At 51.4% G+C, this 15,460-nt stretch overlaps 1 protein-coding gene across 1 annotated transcript in view; it reads right to left on the reverse strand.

Moving 5' to 3' along the window:
• Nucleotides 1-3,966: 3,966 nt before the first annotated feature.
• The window catches only part of CHST15 (carbohydrate sulfotransferase 15), a 90,137-nt gene continuing 78,643 nt past the window's right edge, over nucleotides 3,967-15,460 (reverse strand). The window contains exons 6-8 of the mRNA XM_008048352.2: nucleotides 15,282-15,438; nucleotides 6,492-6,639; nucleotides 3,967-4,754 (exon numbers count right to left, since the gene is read on the reverse strand). Of these exons, the coding sequence (XP_008046543.1) occupies nucleotides 4,564-4,754; nucleotides 6,492-6,639; nucleotides 15,282-15,438 (496 nt within the window). The 3' untranslated portion in view covers nucleotides 3,967-4,563. The remainder of the gene's footprint in view (nucleotides 4,755-6,491; nucleotides 6,640-15,281; nucleotides 15,439-15,460) is intronic.

Raw genomic sequence — 15,460 nt, forward strand, 5'->3', positions numbered from 1 at the left:
TTTCAGCCACTAAACGTGGGGTCGTGTGCTACAGCAGCTGCTGTCCTTTCGATGTCTGTCGGAAACCTCATATGGAGATTTGATCCCCAATGACAGAGGCAGGGCCTAATGGAAGGTGTTTGGGTCGAGGGCGGATCCCTCACGAATAGACTAATGCTCTCGCTGGGGGTGGGAGAGGGTGAGTTCTCACTCTATCAGTTCCTCCAAGAGCCAAGGGCTAAAGAGTCTGGCCAGGCATGGTGGTTCGCACCTGTAATCCCAGCACTTTGGGAGGCTGAGGAAAGAGGATTACCTAAGCCCAGGAGGCTGAGACGGTGGTGAGCCATAATAGTGCCACTGCACTCCAGCCTGGGTGACAGAGTGAGACTCGACTCAAGAAAAAAAAAGCCTGGTTCCCTCCCCCCACCTCATGCTCCATTCCCACCATGTGACTCCTGCACACGTGGTTCCTCATCCCCTCCGCCATGAGCGGAAGCAGACTGAGACCCTCACCGGGTGCCGAATCTTCTAGCCAGCAGTATCGAATCGTCAGAATCATGAACCGAATAAATCTTATTTTTGGATAAATTAGCAGTCTCAAGGGTTCCTTGATAGCAACACATGCAGGCCTGACTCACAGAACTCCCCAGGCTGACGGCTCCTCCACCCGACAGGCCCTTTTCTTTCTCTCTCTCTTGCCCTGCCGTGCAACTTGCCCGATGAACTTCTAGAAAAATCCGATTCATCGAAGTGACCTTTTCCTACCAGTCTCCAGAAGATTTGCCTCGCTCACAGGCCGAGTGGCTGCCCAGAGGGTGAGGTTTCTGAAGCAACGAGTACATCCACCCACACACACCACCTCCTCCCACTGGATGATCCCTGGAATTCTTCCACCAGAGCATGACCTGGGTGTCAGATCCCAAACGCCCCCTCCAGTTCCATGGGGTGGGGGGCGGTTTGGAAGGACCCAGGGGACGGGACTCATGCCATGAGCCCTCAAAGACATGCCCTGACCCCGCTGCTTTCCATCACCTGCTGAGCAAAGCTACTCCTGACCCTGGTATTAGGAGACACGGTTCTCCCCACTTGCATTTGAAGGCCCGGACACCGCCAACCTCCACTCCCAATGTGCCAAGGAGGCAGTGCTGGGAATAGAGGCTTTCCAGGTGAGGGGGTGTCTTCTCAGAACGGGGGATTCACCCAGCGTCCACACTACGCCCAGGATGGGCCCAGCTGCCAGAGCCCCCAAGTCTGACAAATCCTCTCTGCACAGCTGGAATCTGTCCCCCAGATTCCTATGTTGAAGTCCAATCCCCAAGACCTTAGAATGTGACTATATTTGAAGACAAGGCCCTTAAAAAGGTGAGGAAGTTAAAACGAGGCCGTGAGGGTGGGTTTTCATCCAATCTGACAGGTATCCTTATAAGAAGAGGAAGAGGCACCCAAGGGCACCTGCATGTGCACAAAAGGAACACATATGAAGACACAGAGAGAAGACGACCATTAGCAAGCCAAAGAAGGGGCGCTTGGGGAAATCAATCCCACAGCACCTTGATCTTGGACCTCTGGCCTCCAGAACCGAGAAAATAAATGTCCATTGTCTAGCCACCCACCTGGTAGTTTGTCATGGCAGCCCAAGCTGACTTCCACCATCTCCTCCCTCAGGCTTGCCCTAGCCCGAGGGGCAGCCAGGGGACAGAGTACCCAGTGATAGTGACATGCACCCAGAGACAAATCAGGGTCTCAACCTCATAGCTGCCAGGGTCCAGGCAGGAATGAGGTCTGTGGCATTCAAATTCCAGTGTCTGAAGACAATGCTGAATCCAGCTGTGTGAGTCCGACTCTGATTCACACCCTCAACAGAACTCACACAGGGAGTCTCTGGTAATGTCTGAATCCTTCTCTGATTTGGAGTTCTCTTCTGCCTGTTGTTAACGTGATGGCACCTCATCTCACACCAGCCACAATATTCTGTAAGTTCCCTGTGCGTAGAGTATGCACAACACGTGCAGGTGCGCCTCTAAACTATTTCGGTGACTCACGCACACGGGACACGGTGGAAACAGCCTACCAGGGAGTGCTTAGACAGGGAGGAAGAGCACGCACTCGGCAGTACCAATCATGTGGGTCCATCTTTAATTATGTTAAATATTAATAAAAGTACAGCATAACTGGGATTCATCTAATATACCTTACGCGGCTAAGGGAGTACAATTGAATACAATCTGGTACACAGCCTTCGAGAACACAAAGTCACTCCAACGCCAGGTCTCAAGAAATGCTCCAGTTGGCTTTGGTTTGGGATGGCAGGCTCTAGGACCACCGCCCAGAACGGAACCTGCGCTGTTAGCAAGAAGTGGGCCTCAGATGACAGACAGCAAAGGCAGCAGACATGCCCTCTGGAGAAAGGCCCCTGGAGAGAAAAACCGTGTCTGGATGGCATCGATTGGCACAGAAGGGATGGGCCTGTGTGTATAAAAAAGAGCCGTATAATAAACCAAATAATATTGGAAATAACACCTTCAGTAATACTTCTGTAAGAAGCAGAATTACACGACATGTTATTCACATGCATAGGAGTGCATACAAAAAGTCCCTTGTTGTGATGATGGTTGGTGTGGATAGTAAAATACGCACTGGAAATGACAAATTAGTTGGCAGAGAAACTAATCTAGAAAGGGGTGGTGTCCAGAGCGGAGGAACTGAAGGGAACCCACTCAGAAGGTGCAGCCGCACATGCGCACGTGCGCGTGCGCGCACACAGACACACACGCACGCACACACACACACACTCTGTGTTGCAAATAAATACACACACACACACATACACACACACTGAAGTGATATCTCCCTAAAGCATCCTTGTGCTCGGCCAGATCTCCCAGCTGGCTGATGTTCCCAATGCCGGCTGCAGAGAAAGGGTGCGATTGTTCAGGACACAGCTCCCTCAGTAGCAGAAATAGCCCCGGCCATGCCAGTGCTGAGAGCCCTGCGCACGCCTCCAAACGGGCTGTGTTTCCCACCTCCGGAGGCAGAAAGACAACGGCGCCAGGAACACTCGGATGGCTGGAGGACTGCGGATCCTCCCGCCACTGAGGCCGTCTGTCTCACACTTGCAAGTTAGAGTTGGGCATGTGGGCATTTGCACTTTCTAACTTTGGTGGAAGAGACCTTGGCCTGAGAACTTTGGTTCACAGCAAGCTTCCCTTGACAACACTTGAGTGCAAAGCGTCGACTAGGTCCCAAGTGGGTGGTTGCCAAGGGGTGTCAAGCCTTCTCTTCAATTTTCCCCATGACTTCTGGGAAACAATAAGGCCTCCAGCCCAACCATCAGTGAACCAAGCTCCCAAATGGCCTGGAAAGTTCCATGAAGAACGAGGCTCCTGGTGACCTCGCTCCGAATCTCAACATTCTATGTTTAGCCCACGTTTAGCTTGTTCGTTGTGATTCTGAATCAGGACAGAGTATCTCGTAGTCCCTTAACTGGAGGTTTGACCACACATGGCGAAGAATGTGGATGATGAGCTCATTCCCATGGGAAAATGAGGCGAGGGAGACTGTAGCCAGCCAGAACTAAAATGTAAAATCCTCCATTTCTCTGATGACCTTGTCCACATGACGACGGCGGGAGTTACCTACATTTTCCGTGAAGCGTTCAGTTCCTTGAGGTTACTCATCTGGCATTAAGAGCAAAAAATTCCCTTCCAATTATAATCTGACTTCTTGAGAAAAACATCTAAAGAGGCAGAAAACAGAGCCAGGACCGGTCAGATACAGAAAGTGGTTGGTTTCAAACGCATTCATCTTCTACGTTAAATGTAAGTGAAGTCTGCGAGGACAGAATGGGAGGAGGTCGGAGAGACAAAAGATGCTGCCAAAAACTGACTTGTTTTTTTTTCCTCTTGGAAACAGTGAGGTTAACAGGGTTTATATCCGAAGAGACTAGAGACTTTGGAATGAAAGGTAAAAAAAAAAAAAAAAAAATGGATAAGCCTCCATTCTCAAAAGAGCTGCGATTCTCTGCCCCAGTGAGGTTAGCAATCTCAACAAAAGAAGAGTTTCGCAAGTGAATGTGACATGGTTGCCCCTGCGAAGAGCCACTGCACTCCAGCCCGGGCAATGGAGCGAGACCCCGTCTCTACAAAAAACAAGTAGTGAATGTGAAGTGTGAGCTGCTGCCAGCCCCATGGTATGACTTCTAGCGTGCTTAATTGGATCCCAGACTCAGGCCCTCCCGAAGGTAGATGTGGGCAGGGCCTGGGATGCCTTTCCCCAGCATCCTCTCCCAGGTACCAGCCTGCCTCATTCCAAAGCTCTAGGACTCTCGGAGCAGAGCTGAATTCTTGAGGACGTGGACTCTCCGCTGGCCTCGGAGGGCGGTGGTGGCCCGTGAGGGTCAATGACTGAGCTATGGAACATCACAAAGGAAATTCCGACAGGGTTATCATGAACGTGTGCCTGGAGAGGGAAAGAGTCCTGGGGTTTTCCACGCCAGGAGTGAAGCGGTTCCCCATAAAGAGAGATTCTTAAAGTCCTGGTAACGACAGCATCGGCAGGCCCAGCACGTGCAGGGGGACGCGGCTGTCACGTCGTCTTCCACGCAAACGCCTCATCATCGAGAACCTGTGCCAGCCTGGCATTGAAAGGCCCATAGAAATCCCGCAGGATCTTCTGTGTGACCGGCCACATGGGCCCCAGGCTCCGGTCCTCGGGACGCCGCGTGTTGGAGGCGGGGCTCTTGGTCATCAGGGCCTCCTGCTTCTCACTTAAGGGCCCTGGAACAAAAGAAAAAGCACTTCGTAAGGGTGAAGGCAGGAAGGAAAAGGGACTTTGCAAGAATCCCAGCTATGTTTTGTGTTGCCACAGACAGTTGTTTCTTTTAAGAAGAATGTGTTTGAGGATTAACATTCTTTGGCCGGATCCATTTCGCTGAGGGAGGAAGGTGGAAATACTTTTATAAAACAGCAGAGAAATTCTGTGGCCAGTGCAAAACGCCCACCCCTGGGGGAGCCCCACAGGTGCTTTATGACAATGCAGCACGCTGGAGGCTTACCTGGAGAACTCATCTCCAACCGCCCTTAACACGCTGTTTTCTGTGCTGTCAACTGGCCCTGGATAACTGTGTCACCTGCCAGGACCAGTCCATGAGCTTGGATTTGCCTGCTAATCTACCCACTGGAATTCTGCCCCAGCCATTTCTACTTTAGGCCAAAACTGATGCAAAGGGTCCCAGGCCTGGCCATATTCTACTCTGTGTGTCTTGCTGAGAAGTGGCCGTGGGAGGGGAGGGGACCTGTGTCCAGAGACCCCACTGTGAACCTCCCCCTACAGCAAGGACATCAATAAGGAGAGACTCTGCAACAAGCCAGCAGGGGCTGCCACCCTCATACTCAGCCCTCTGGGCCATAGCCTCTCGCTCGCTTAACCCACTGACCACCACTCAGGCTGCTTTATCCTGGGCTCTTGGGATCTGGCCAAAGTCCTTAGCCCATACGCAGAAAAAGCATGTCCCAGTGTTCTAGGGTTGGATAAAAGATAAGCTCATGAATGTGACAGAATCAACGTGGTCAAAGCAAAGAAAAACGGTTCCCGGCCCGGCCTTAGGAAAGAAAGTCACATTACCAGCTCTCCACAAGAAGGAGAAACATCAAATGATGAAGGAGTCCTGAGTTCCAGTGCTGAGCAGATAGATATATTTCCAGAAATACTCAGTTAAACAAATCACCAGGCAAGATTGTTAGGGCCGCGAGAGGTGTTCTAGGATACAACGCAAATTCTTCTGACCCTGTCTCAGTCTTTCAAGACATCCTTGAGCACCTCATCCACGTGGGCAGAACTCCCCACCCTCACACATGCTTCTGCCAGCCATCACTATGGGCAGCAGCGTGACCTGTTACCATCAGGTGCCCCTGGGGACCCTGGGGGCCCGTATCCTCAGGAGGGACCCGGCAGCTGTGGCCAGAAGCTGAAACCCAGTCATGTGGTTCTGACTCCAGGGATCACCAACGACCCCTGAGATGATGCAGTGACCTGCCCATTCCCTCCTCCAAGCCCTGTGTCCTCTGTCCCCGTCACCCACTGACACCGTGTCAGTCTTTCAAAGCTGGGCTCTCAGACCTTTCCACGAAGCTTTCCCCAATGCCTTCAGCAGCTGGAGTCCCACATATCAGCATACACCTTTTGTGGCCACACTGACCTTCCCCCACGGCGTTCTAGCTGTCACTCGGCTAGGAGAGCTTCCTCCTCTCTTCTCCCTCTCCCTATGTGGCTTCTTCCTCTCCCTTCACTAGGCCATCTCCTCCTTCCCCGAGGATCCCCTATAACGCCACGCAAAATCACCTGTGTGCAGGGGTGCTCAGTAAATGATACTGAATAGGTCTCTCGTAGGGTGTTCCCAGTTCAGCCATCCCAGCCCAGCTCGCCATGTCTGTGTTTGACCCAGAATGCTCCCAGCAGAGACATGTCCATGGAGCTCATGCTCTCCCTACTGGTCTTAAGCATCACAAGCATACCTAGGTTCAGAAACTGGAAGACCTTGTGCATGGTGTACTTGACGTTGGATGCATGATCTTCCAGGCGAAGAATGAGAAATTGTTCCTTGCTATAAACGGTGAGCCAGTCCAGAAGGTACACGGCATACAGCCCAACCTGGAGCCTCACCTAAGACCACAGAAGAAGGGCATTATTTCAGGAACAATTCCCAAGAGAAGTGTGGCATTTCATTGTAAATCCCACAAGAGAGTTATCCCAGCCAACAGTCAGCTTCAGAAGTGAGATTTTTAACACACTAGGTTTTTGCTTCTTCTTGAGGGGTTTTGTGCTACACATATGAAGAATTCCCACACCGAGGGTTCACAACAACTCTGTAGGCATCAAGCCTCCATTCCACAGGTGAAGACTGAGGTGCAGGGAAGAGGTCAAGGTTGCATCAACCCTTGGTGCATGTGTTCTTTGCACGATATCCTGACCGTCTCTGCTGCCACTGTGACCTCTATGCCCAGCACACAACAGGCTGTGAAAAATCAGCTGCAGACTCCCCAGAGACCACCCAGGTGAGTAAACAGCCAATGCCTGGTGCTGTCTAAGCGTCTGTGACCATGAGTGTGCATGTGAATCTAATCAGCTTTGAAGGAAGCCCATGGGACTTAAGTCTTTTTCCTTCCTATCTGCCTGTTTCCTGGGGCCTCATCCGTATGATCCTTCTCCCATGCCCCACTGCAAGCCTGTGTAGTGAAGATTTATTTAACCCTATCCAAGAGAGATCTGACCTTTGCCCTCGGTTCCTGGGAGGTGGCCTCTGGGTTTCTGGTGTCCTCCCTGACAAAAGTGATTTATGGGCTTTGAGCCACACAGTATCAGTCCTGACTCTGGTGGGACTGGAGACTGACGGTCAGTCACATGAGCAGTATGTGAGCGAGCCCCAGAAAAAACTCTGGATGCCAAAGCCCTGGTGTGGCAACACTCCATGAGTATTGTCACGCATCATGGCCAGGAGTCATTCACACTATCCATGACTCCGTGGGGAGGGAAGGACTTGGAACTCTGCAGTTGGGCCCCTTCTAGACTATGGCCCATGGCACTTCTTCCCTGGGCTCATTTTCTTTGCTTTCTTTCTTTTTTTTTTTTTGAGTTGGAGTCTCACTCCATCACCCAGACTGGAGTGCAGTGGCCGCTCCCGGCCACCGCAGCCTTGACCTGCTGGGCTCCGGCGATCCTTCTGCCTCAGCCTTCCAAGGAGCTGGAACTACAGGCAGACGTTACCACGCCAGATAAATTTTTGATTTATTGTAGAGATGAGGTCTCGCCAAGTTGCTCGGGTGGGTCTCGAACCCGCAGACCCAAGCAATCCTCACCTCGGCCTCCCAAAGCTCAGGCTGAGCCACTGAGCCCGGCCTGGGTTCATTTTCATCTACACCCTTTCCTTGTAATAAATTGTGACCATGAGTGTAAACGCCTTCTGTGTGTTCTGTGCATCCTTCTAGAAAATTTTTGAACTTGCCAGGCCCAGTGGCTAGCACCTTTAATCCCAGCACTTTGGGAGGCCAAGGCAGGAGGACTCCTTAAGCCTGGGAATTCAAGACCAGCCTAGGCAACATAACAAGACCTCATCTCTACAAAAAAATGAAAAAAAGTTAGCCAGTGTGGTGGTACACACATGTAGTCCTAGCTACTCAGGAGGCTGAGGCAGAAGGATTGTCTGAGCCCAGAAGGTTGAGTAAGCAGTGACTGTGCCACTGCACTCTAGCTTGAGCAATAAAGTGAGATAAGATCCCAACTCAAATATATATCTATATATTCAATAATTTTCATATATACAAATAGTTTTTTAAAAAATTATTTAAACTGAGGGTGGGTTGGGGAACCCCTTGCCCCAAACTTGCAATTGGCATCCGAAGTGAGGGCAGTCTTGGGACTGTTCCCCCTAACTTTGCAGTTTGCCATAAACTCTTGGCAAAGCTTCTAGAAAAAGCAGACCTCTTCCTCTTTCCCGGTTAGGGCTCCTTCTCCAGGGCTTCTCCTCGGCCTCTCCCTCATGTCCTCAGGGACCGCACTCTGTCTATCTGTGGTCTGCCCAGAATTTCTCATCTCCCTTTGTTGATGTCCCATCCAACCTGCCTGAACACTAACACAGCTCCCAGGCTGGTCTCCTCTATTCTTTGCACTGCCATCCGTGTCCCGCCACCAGCATATGACCTTTCCCAACCAGTGACCTGGCTGTAGTCGGACCCCGCTCAAAGCCTGCATGGCTCTCTAGGCGCAGAAAGCCCTAGGTCTACCTTGAACTTCTAGCTCAGTCCCTCCTCCATGGAGGACCCCAAGCTCCCCCTCGGAGCTCCCTGGTTCCACAGGCAACTGTTGAACACGGGGTTGACAATCAGATGATGAAACGCCCGGCAAAATATGTGCAGAACTAGTTTCGTCTCTCACTGCTTGTTTCCCATTTCATTATTTTTCTAACCACGGAGGAGGATGAGGAGGAGGAAAACAATTAGAGCGGATAAGTTGTCTCCGAAATTCATTAGCTGTTTCCAGCCCACACACTGTTGCTACCTTATACACCAGCTCATACAAGAGACCTCAAGCTGGGCCCAAGCTAAAGAGAAAATGAGTGTTACGTGCCAGTCTCGGAAATAAATATGCGTATCGCCTCCAACGCAGAAGAATCATTAGGAGAGAATGTCTTGTTGTTAAGTCGCTGGCCTCACAGGCATGTTCGGTTCTTTCTCCCTGGCAGGCTCCCAGGTCGTCCCTTGCAGGGAAGACCAGTCTGACCAAGGCTTGGCTCTTCCAGAGAACCAGTCTTTCGACTGCAGAACTTTCCAGAAGGAAAGGAGCCGGGCTTTTGTGGCAGGCTAGGGGGGTTTTAAAGTAGCTGTAACCTGTCTCTGCACCTGGCTGCAGGTAACAGAGTATTTCTCTGAAACCTGTTTGTCACCATCTTGGTGACAGCCCCCTCCGCTGCCCTCTGGAGGACAGAGCCCAGCTAGCAGGGTCCTGCCCTGGGGCATGGTCCTCTCAACAGGCAGGGGTGGTCAGGGAAGGGGAGGGAGCCCCAGGGGCCAAGACCCAAGACAGCTAGCCCCTCTGCCCCCTGCAATTCCCTCTTATCCGTCCACCCCCACAGCCCCCTCAATTCCCACTCCAACCCCAGCCCCCCTAGCAGCCAAGGAGAGTTCTGGTCACCTCAAGTGACAGTTTCTGGTACATGCCGCATCACTGCCACAACTGTGCATTATCAAGACAAGCCAAAGATGGCCCCAGTCAGAATCCTTCTTTCCTCATCCTTGTCCAGTATAGGACAGAAAATCAACATAGGACAACCAAAAAAAAGGGTATTTAGGACAAGTGCCCAACACGTTTAAAATTAGAAAACATCAGAGCTTCAAGAAGTCTTTGAAGTTATCTGTGCCAGCTGATTCATTGACAGAAAAATAGATGCCCAAGGAGGGGCAGGGGCTGTCCAGGGCCAGTGCCAACCCCCTGAGCCAGGATCCAAAACATGCCCTTGTGTACATGGGGCTTGTCCCATCACACGGGGCCCCCGGAAGAGCAAGCCCTGAGGAGAGCCAGTACTGAGCTGAAGGCGATCCTAGGCCTTACTTCTCTCCAGACTGGCACCTGGCTGAGCCTCTCTGTCCCCCACTAGAGAGTTGAGACTCTCGACACCTACCCTTACTAGTTCCCATTCACTCATGTATGCATTCATTCATTTGACAAATAATCTGAGTTCACACCAGGCAACCCACTAGGGGTGTGCCAAGGTCCAGTGTGTCTTACAAAACTGCCCTCCCAGTGCGGCGGCTGGGCTGGGATTTGCAGCTGGAGGGAAGCTGGTTTCTTGCAGAAATGAAAATTCACTTCTAAGAGGAGCGTTTTCAGTTGCCCGGCTCTTCCTCTTGTGTCTGAGCTCTCCAGGGACTGGGGAGATTAAAGGATGCTCCTCCTGCCACATTCATTCCATCCATTGATCCTGTCCTGGGGATCTCCCTTTACCAGGGGCACCGGCTAAGCTACTTACTGTCTTGTCATCTTCAGCAAAACAAAATTGAATGTAAAGCACATGCCTCCAGCCAGCTCAAACTCTGGCTTCTAGGAGCGATTTCGGAATGGTGGAAACTCCCTGAGTTTAAGGCCATCAGACCAGGGACCGAACCTTAAGCCAACTTATTCCTAGCTACGGGTTGGAGAGTTGACCTCAGTGAGACTCAGTGTTCCTGTCTGTAACATGAGGGTGGATTTCAGGGGCCCTGTGAGGACTGAATGTGACAATGTGTTGAAAGAGCTTGGAACAGTGTCTGGCAGTAATGAGCCAAGGTTAGATCCCTTCCCATGATGTGGTTTTCAACAACATTTATCAGGAAGTTTCAAGCATGCAGGACATGGAGACAATCAGGATGGTGTCCATGAACTTATGGCTCAGCCACAACAATGTTCTTAAATTCAGGGATAGAGCACACCGGAAGCAGGAGCTGAGGGGCACACCCTCCCTTCTTTGGGAGGAAGTATCCCACATGCTCTGTCTCGGGCTCTGGCTAGAACAAGAGAAGGGGCTGGGGGCTGGCATGGATGGGTGGTACAAAGTGTCCCGGGGTACACAGATCGCACACGAATATCAGACATTCACTTTTCTAGGAGAGAAGCACAATTGGGGCTATTAAAATAAAACTGTGCCCCAAGGCAGGAGTCCCCCCAGCCTGCCTTTTCCTGCCCATCCAAACCCACCCAGCTGAAGCAGCTTCTTCTCAGGAATCCCAGTGTAAACCCTGCCCCTGTCCCTGTTTTCCAGTCCTTTTTTCAGACAGTCTCCTACAGAGAGAACTCAGTGGCCACACGGTCTGCATGGGGAGGGTTCCAGCCCCTTCTGGGACCACGCCAGCTGGACAGCTCACCTCTCACTGTCCTCCTCTGCTGAGGACGACACTGATTCCTGCCTTCCTGCTTCCCATCTGCCCGTCAGGATTGTTTGGAGAATCATGTGGGATCACACATAGGAGAAAATTTCAAAAGGCATGTGGTAGAACCACCGAGGTGAGGGCTCATCTTCCTTCCAGGCACATGAGTCTCATCTCCTGGGTCAGAACACCACCCTGCACCTTCCCTCTTAGACCAGGGCCTGCACACGGTGGGAGCATAGGAACAACAGCCAAAGACTGACCTGCTGGGAAAATGTTGGGGCCAAACACGTGTCGGGAGGAAGCTGGGTCACAAGGCATAGATTTGGGTCCTGGATCCTCGGTTTACTAGCTGGTGGCTCAGGATGAAGGTTGCCTCTCTGGGCTTCAGTTTCCTCAGATGTAAACAGGAAGCCCCAGGTAGGGGAGGGCTTGCATCAGGCATGGTGCCAAGTTGGTGCTCAGTCTACACTGGCTGAATCCATCCTTTCCCATCCACACTCTGACCGGCACGTTCAACCCCCTTGGCAAGCTCCGCCTGGTGGCCCCATCGACCAGGAGGTACCTGGGCAGAGAAAGGCGGCCAGGCAGACTGGCTCACCTGGCCAGTTGGGCTGCGAGCACTCCTGTCTGCAATCTTCCTCTTCCCCTTCCTTCCAGGGTTGCATCTCTCCCTCAGTCAGGGGTGCGGGTCTCAGACTAGCCTTGAAGGTCCTGTACCAAGTTTTTCCTTCTCTGAAATGAGGCCCTGTGGAAGATTAGACAGTGCTCTCCTTTGCTTCCTCCTGGATTTTCCGTGGACATTTCCTTAAACATCCAAACCCGGAGGTGGTCTGCAACCCTTCGCCCCCGGGGTGACAAATCTACATCACAGTTTCTGACTAACCTAGACAAGTGCTTTCATTTCACCTAGAGATATTCTCCTGACAGTGTTATATACTTTTGTTTGCAATGACTGTTATTCGGGACTTCAAATTACACCTTTTAGTGTGCTCAGGAATGTCCTAACTCTCTCTGGACTGCATTTATAAATGATTGGCTGATTCTACCGAGAGCATGAGTGCCAGCTGAGGAAGTCACCCAGAGACCACGAATCCCTGCTGAGGCTAGTGTCACCCATGGTGGCCACCATCACAGGGAACAAGAGTCTTGGGGAAACTGTATTTTTGCGTGGCCATAGCTTGGCCAGCATAGCCCGCGGCCCTGCTCCATGACCCAGATCCACTCTCAGCTGTGGCTCTCCCACCCCCCATGGAGTGAGTCTGAGTAAACAAGCCCCCCAACGCTCAGGAGGCTCCCTTCAGATGGTCGCAAAGCTGGGCTGGCAGGAGGAAAGGGGCACTGGGCATGGCGCCTCGAGGCGGGGTTGTGGTTTCTTCCAGCACCCATCACGAGGCTCAGCACAGAGTGGGCACCCAATGGATGCAGATGGACACCAATCAAGTCTCCACTTGGAATCGGGCCTGTCTCTTTTTCATGCCACATCTACATTTTTCTCCTGCAGGTGGTTCCTCCTTCCTGCAGGCCCCACACAGAGGACCCTACATCACAGGCATAAATAATAATAATAACCAACAGCTAGGAGCGAGGACCATTGTGGGCCAAATGCTGTGCCCGGCATGCAAGCCAGAAAATGTGCACGTGGATGTGCTTCCTTTTTTCAACCCACCACGCCTGATCCAATCCATCCCCAAGTCCTTTTCCCTTGTCCTTCTAATTGTTTCTAGAAAACTCCTGCACTCTCCTAGCCTCTGCCCCTGTCCTGACTCAGCTGCCACCTCTCTTGCTGCCTACCCGTGTCTGGGAGACCACCCCTCCCGGGCCCTATCCCACGCCTGTCAGTTGCACCAGGCGCCCTTCTAAAACGTGGAACTACCATGACTATGGACGGGATTCAGGACACACTGCCTCAAAATAGGGCACCTTGGCATTTGAGAAAACAGCAGAAGCAGGAAAGCTGCTTGCACCTCTACCTCCCTTCTCTCCCCTGAAGCCGGCCACAAAAACCTCAGACCAGAAATACCCATCCTGTACCCAGAGGAAAGGAATGCCCTCATTTCTGAAGATGCAGAGACACAGAGAAGTATCTGAACAAAGAGTTCTGCATCCCCCCAGCTTATTACCATTAGATCACTCCCTGCCCTTTTACCAGTTATATCTCTCTGCAAGACTATCCTCTTCATCAAACCTAAGCTGGAAAATGTAGAGGTTTCCCTGTTTCTCTAGGTCTCCATTTTTCTTTCTGAAGGCTCTCGTGTCATGCAAAATATGTTAAATACATGTGTATGCTTTTCTCTTGTCAATCTGCCTTTTGCCTCAGTCATGAGCCTGGTCATGGCTAAGAAGAGATATTTCTTTTCAACCTTCACGCTGCCCTCTGTTTAAAGCCTCCCGTGGGGTCCCATCTCTCTCGGGGTGAGGTCTAGACTTCTTGCGAGGCTCACCAAGTTCTTGGGAATACAGCTCCACGTGCCATGGACCTGAGCTCCCTCTTTCACTGCTCCCTCCTTCCCTGGGGGGGCAGTGGTTTGATGAAGCTCAGGTTTGATGAAGAGGATAGTGACCACGGGGCCTTCGCACATGCTGTTCTCAGTTCTTGAGTTGACTCTTTCTTTAGGCCTCAGCACAGACATTCCCTCTCCTGATAACCTGCCTGATGCCTAGTTCTCAGGTGGCCTCTGCCGGGGCTTAGAGCTCCCTGCCCAGCCTTCATCCACTCTCCCGGCTAGTTGCACAGAAAGTCAAGGGCCATACCTGCCCTGGTGCTGCTATGGGCCCAGGACCCAGCACCATGTAGGGAATATAGTGGGGAGAATAAACACAGGAATACACGACAGAACTATCCATCTGTAATCCTTACAACAGCCTGGTAAAGTAGTATTATTACCCCCTTCTATGATAAAAAAACTGGGTGTCAGAGAGGCTAAGACAACTGTCTAGAGTCACACAGCCAGTAAACGCCTGCGCTGGAAACTGAATCCTCACCGGTGTCTGACTCCAAAGCCCACTTCTACCCAGACCACAGCCAGGTTTTGCAGCATCTGTGTCCCTGTGGCATCTTCCTTGCCAAACTACAAGGTCCAGCGGGACAGCCTCGAGTTCTACTACTACCCCTGCATGCTGCCTGCCAGAGATGATGGCCTCAATAACAAGTAAGAGGGAAAAACGTCTCTTGACCCCCCCCCAGGGGTTCTCGGGCCTCCACAGCAGGTCTGTTCACGTCTTACCCCATGCACACCTGCACAGAGCCAGGCTGGTAAAGCCACACTGGCAGCACTAGCTTCGCTGTGGGAGGTGTCACCCCACATAGGCCCCGCTGCCAAAGCACTCAGACAACCCAGGGAGCCCAGGTGGAAAATCTCCCCGAGGCTAAAAGTTGCTGGATTCACCATCAACGACATTTTGTATTTTTTAAAAAGGCTAGAAATTTATAGTTGGAGTCACGAAGGAAAAGCAAGAGAAAGGATTCAGGGATCAACAGAAATTACTTTAAAACCGAGACCCTGCCAAAGAAGCATTGAAAAGCAAAGATAGATAATTTTTTAAACCAACACCCCCTCCCCAAAGAGAATGCTCTTAAGACAATCTGAGAGTTGGGTGTCCTCATGTCTGCTGATTTTAATTGCTGGGTGTGTTTTTGGAGCCTCACTCAATGGTAATCTTCCTAAATGCACCCTCATTCTCCTGTGGAGGTGGCAGAGTGACCAGCAGGGAAGAATGCAGGGCGTCAGCCTAGAGAACCCATCCATTTTCAGTTTTTACAACCCATGAATAACGGCGATGGAGAACAGCATTTGCACATTAAAACGTTTCTCTGTGTTCCGATGCTAATACCCCAATCCACAATGCTGCTTGCATAATAACAACAAACCGGCTGGCTGTGCCAGGGCCGGCTGGGCGGATACGCACAGGCATGGCGTTGTTGAGCGTGTTGTTGTAGACACAGGCGCGCAGTGAATAATCGAGCATGCAATTTTCAAACAGCTGCAGTGCTTCTGTCACTTTCTCATGGAAGTCGTCTGCAGATTTATTCGAACTTGCAAAGTAGAGATAGTCTGAGTACAACCTATGAATAAAATAAATGGATA

Source organism: Carlito syrichta, unplaced genomic scaffold, assembly GCF_000164805.1.
Source record: "Carlito syrichta isolate Samal-C Ts95f unplaced genomic scaffold, Tarsius_syrichta-2.0.1 Scaffold123370, whole genome shotgun sequence".
In the NCBI taxonomy this organism is placed as follows: domain Eukaryota; kingdom Metazoa; phylum Chordata; class Mammalia; order Primates; family Tarsiidae; genus Carlito; species Carlito syrichta.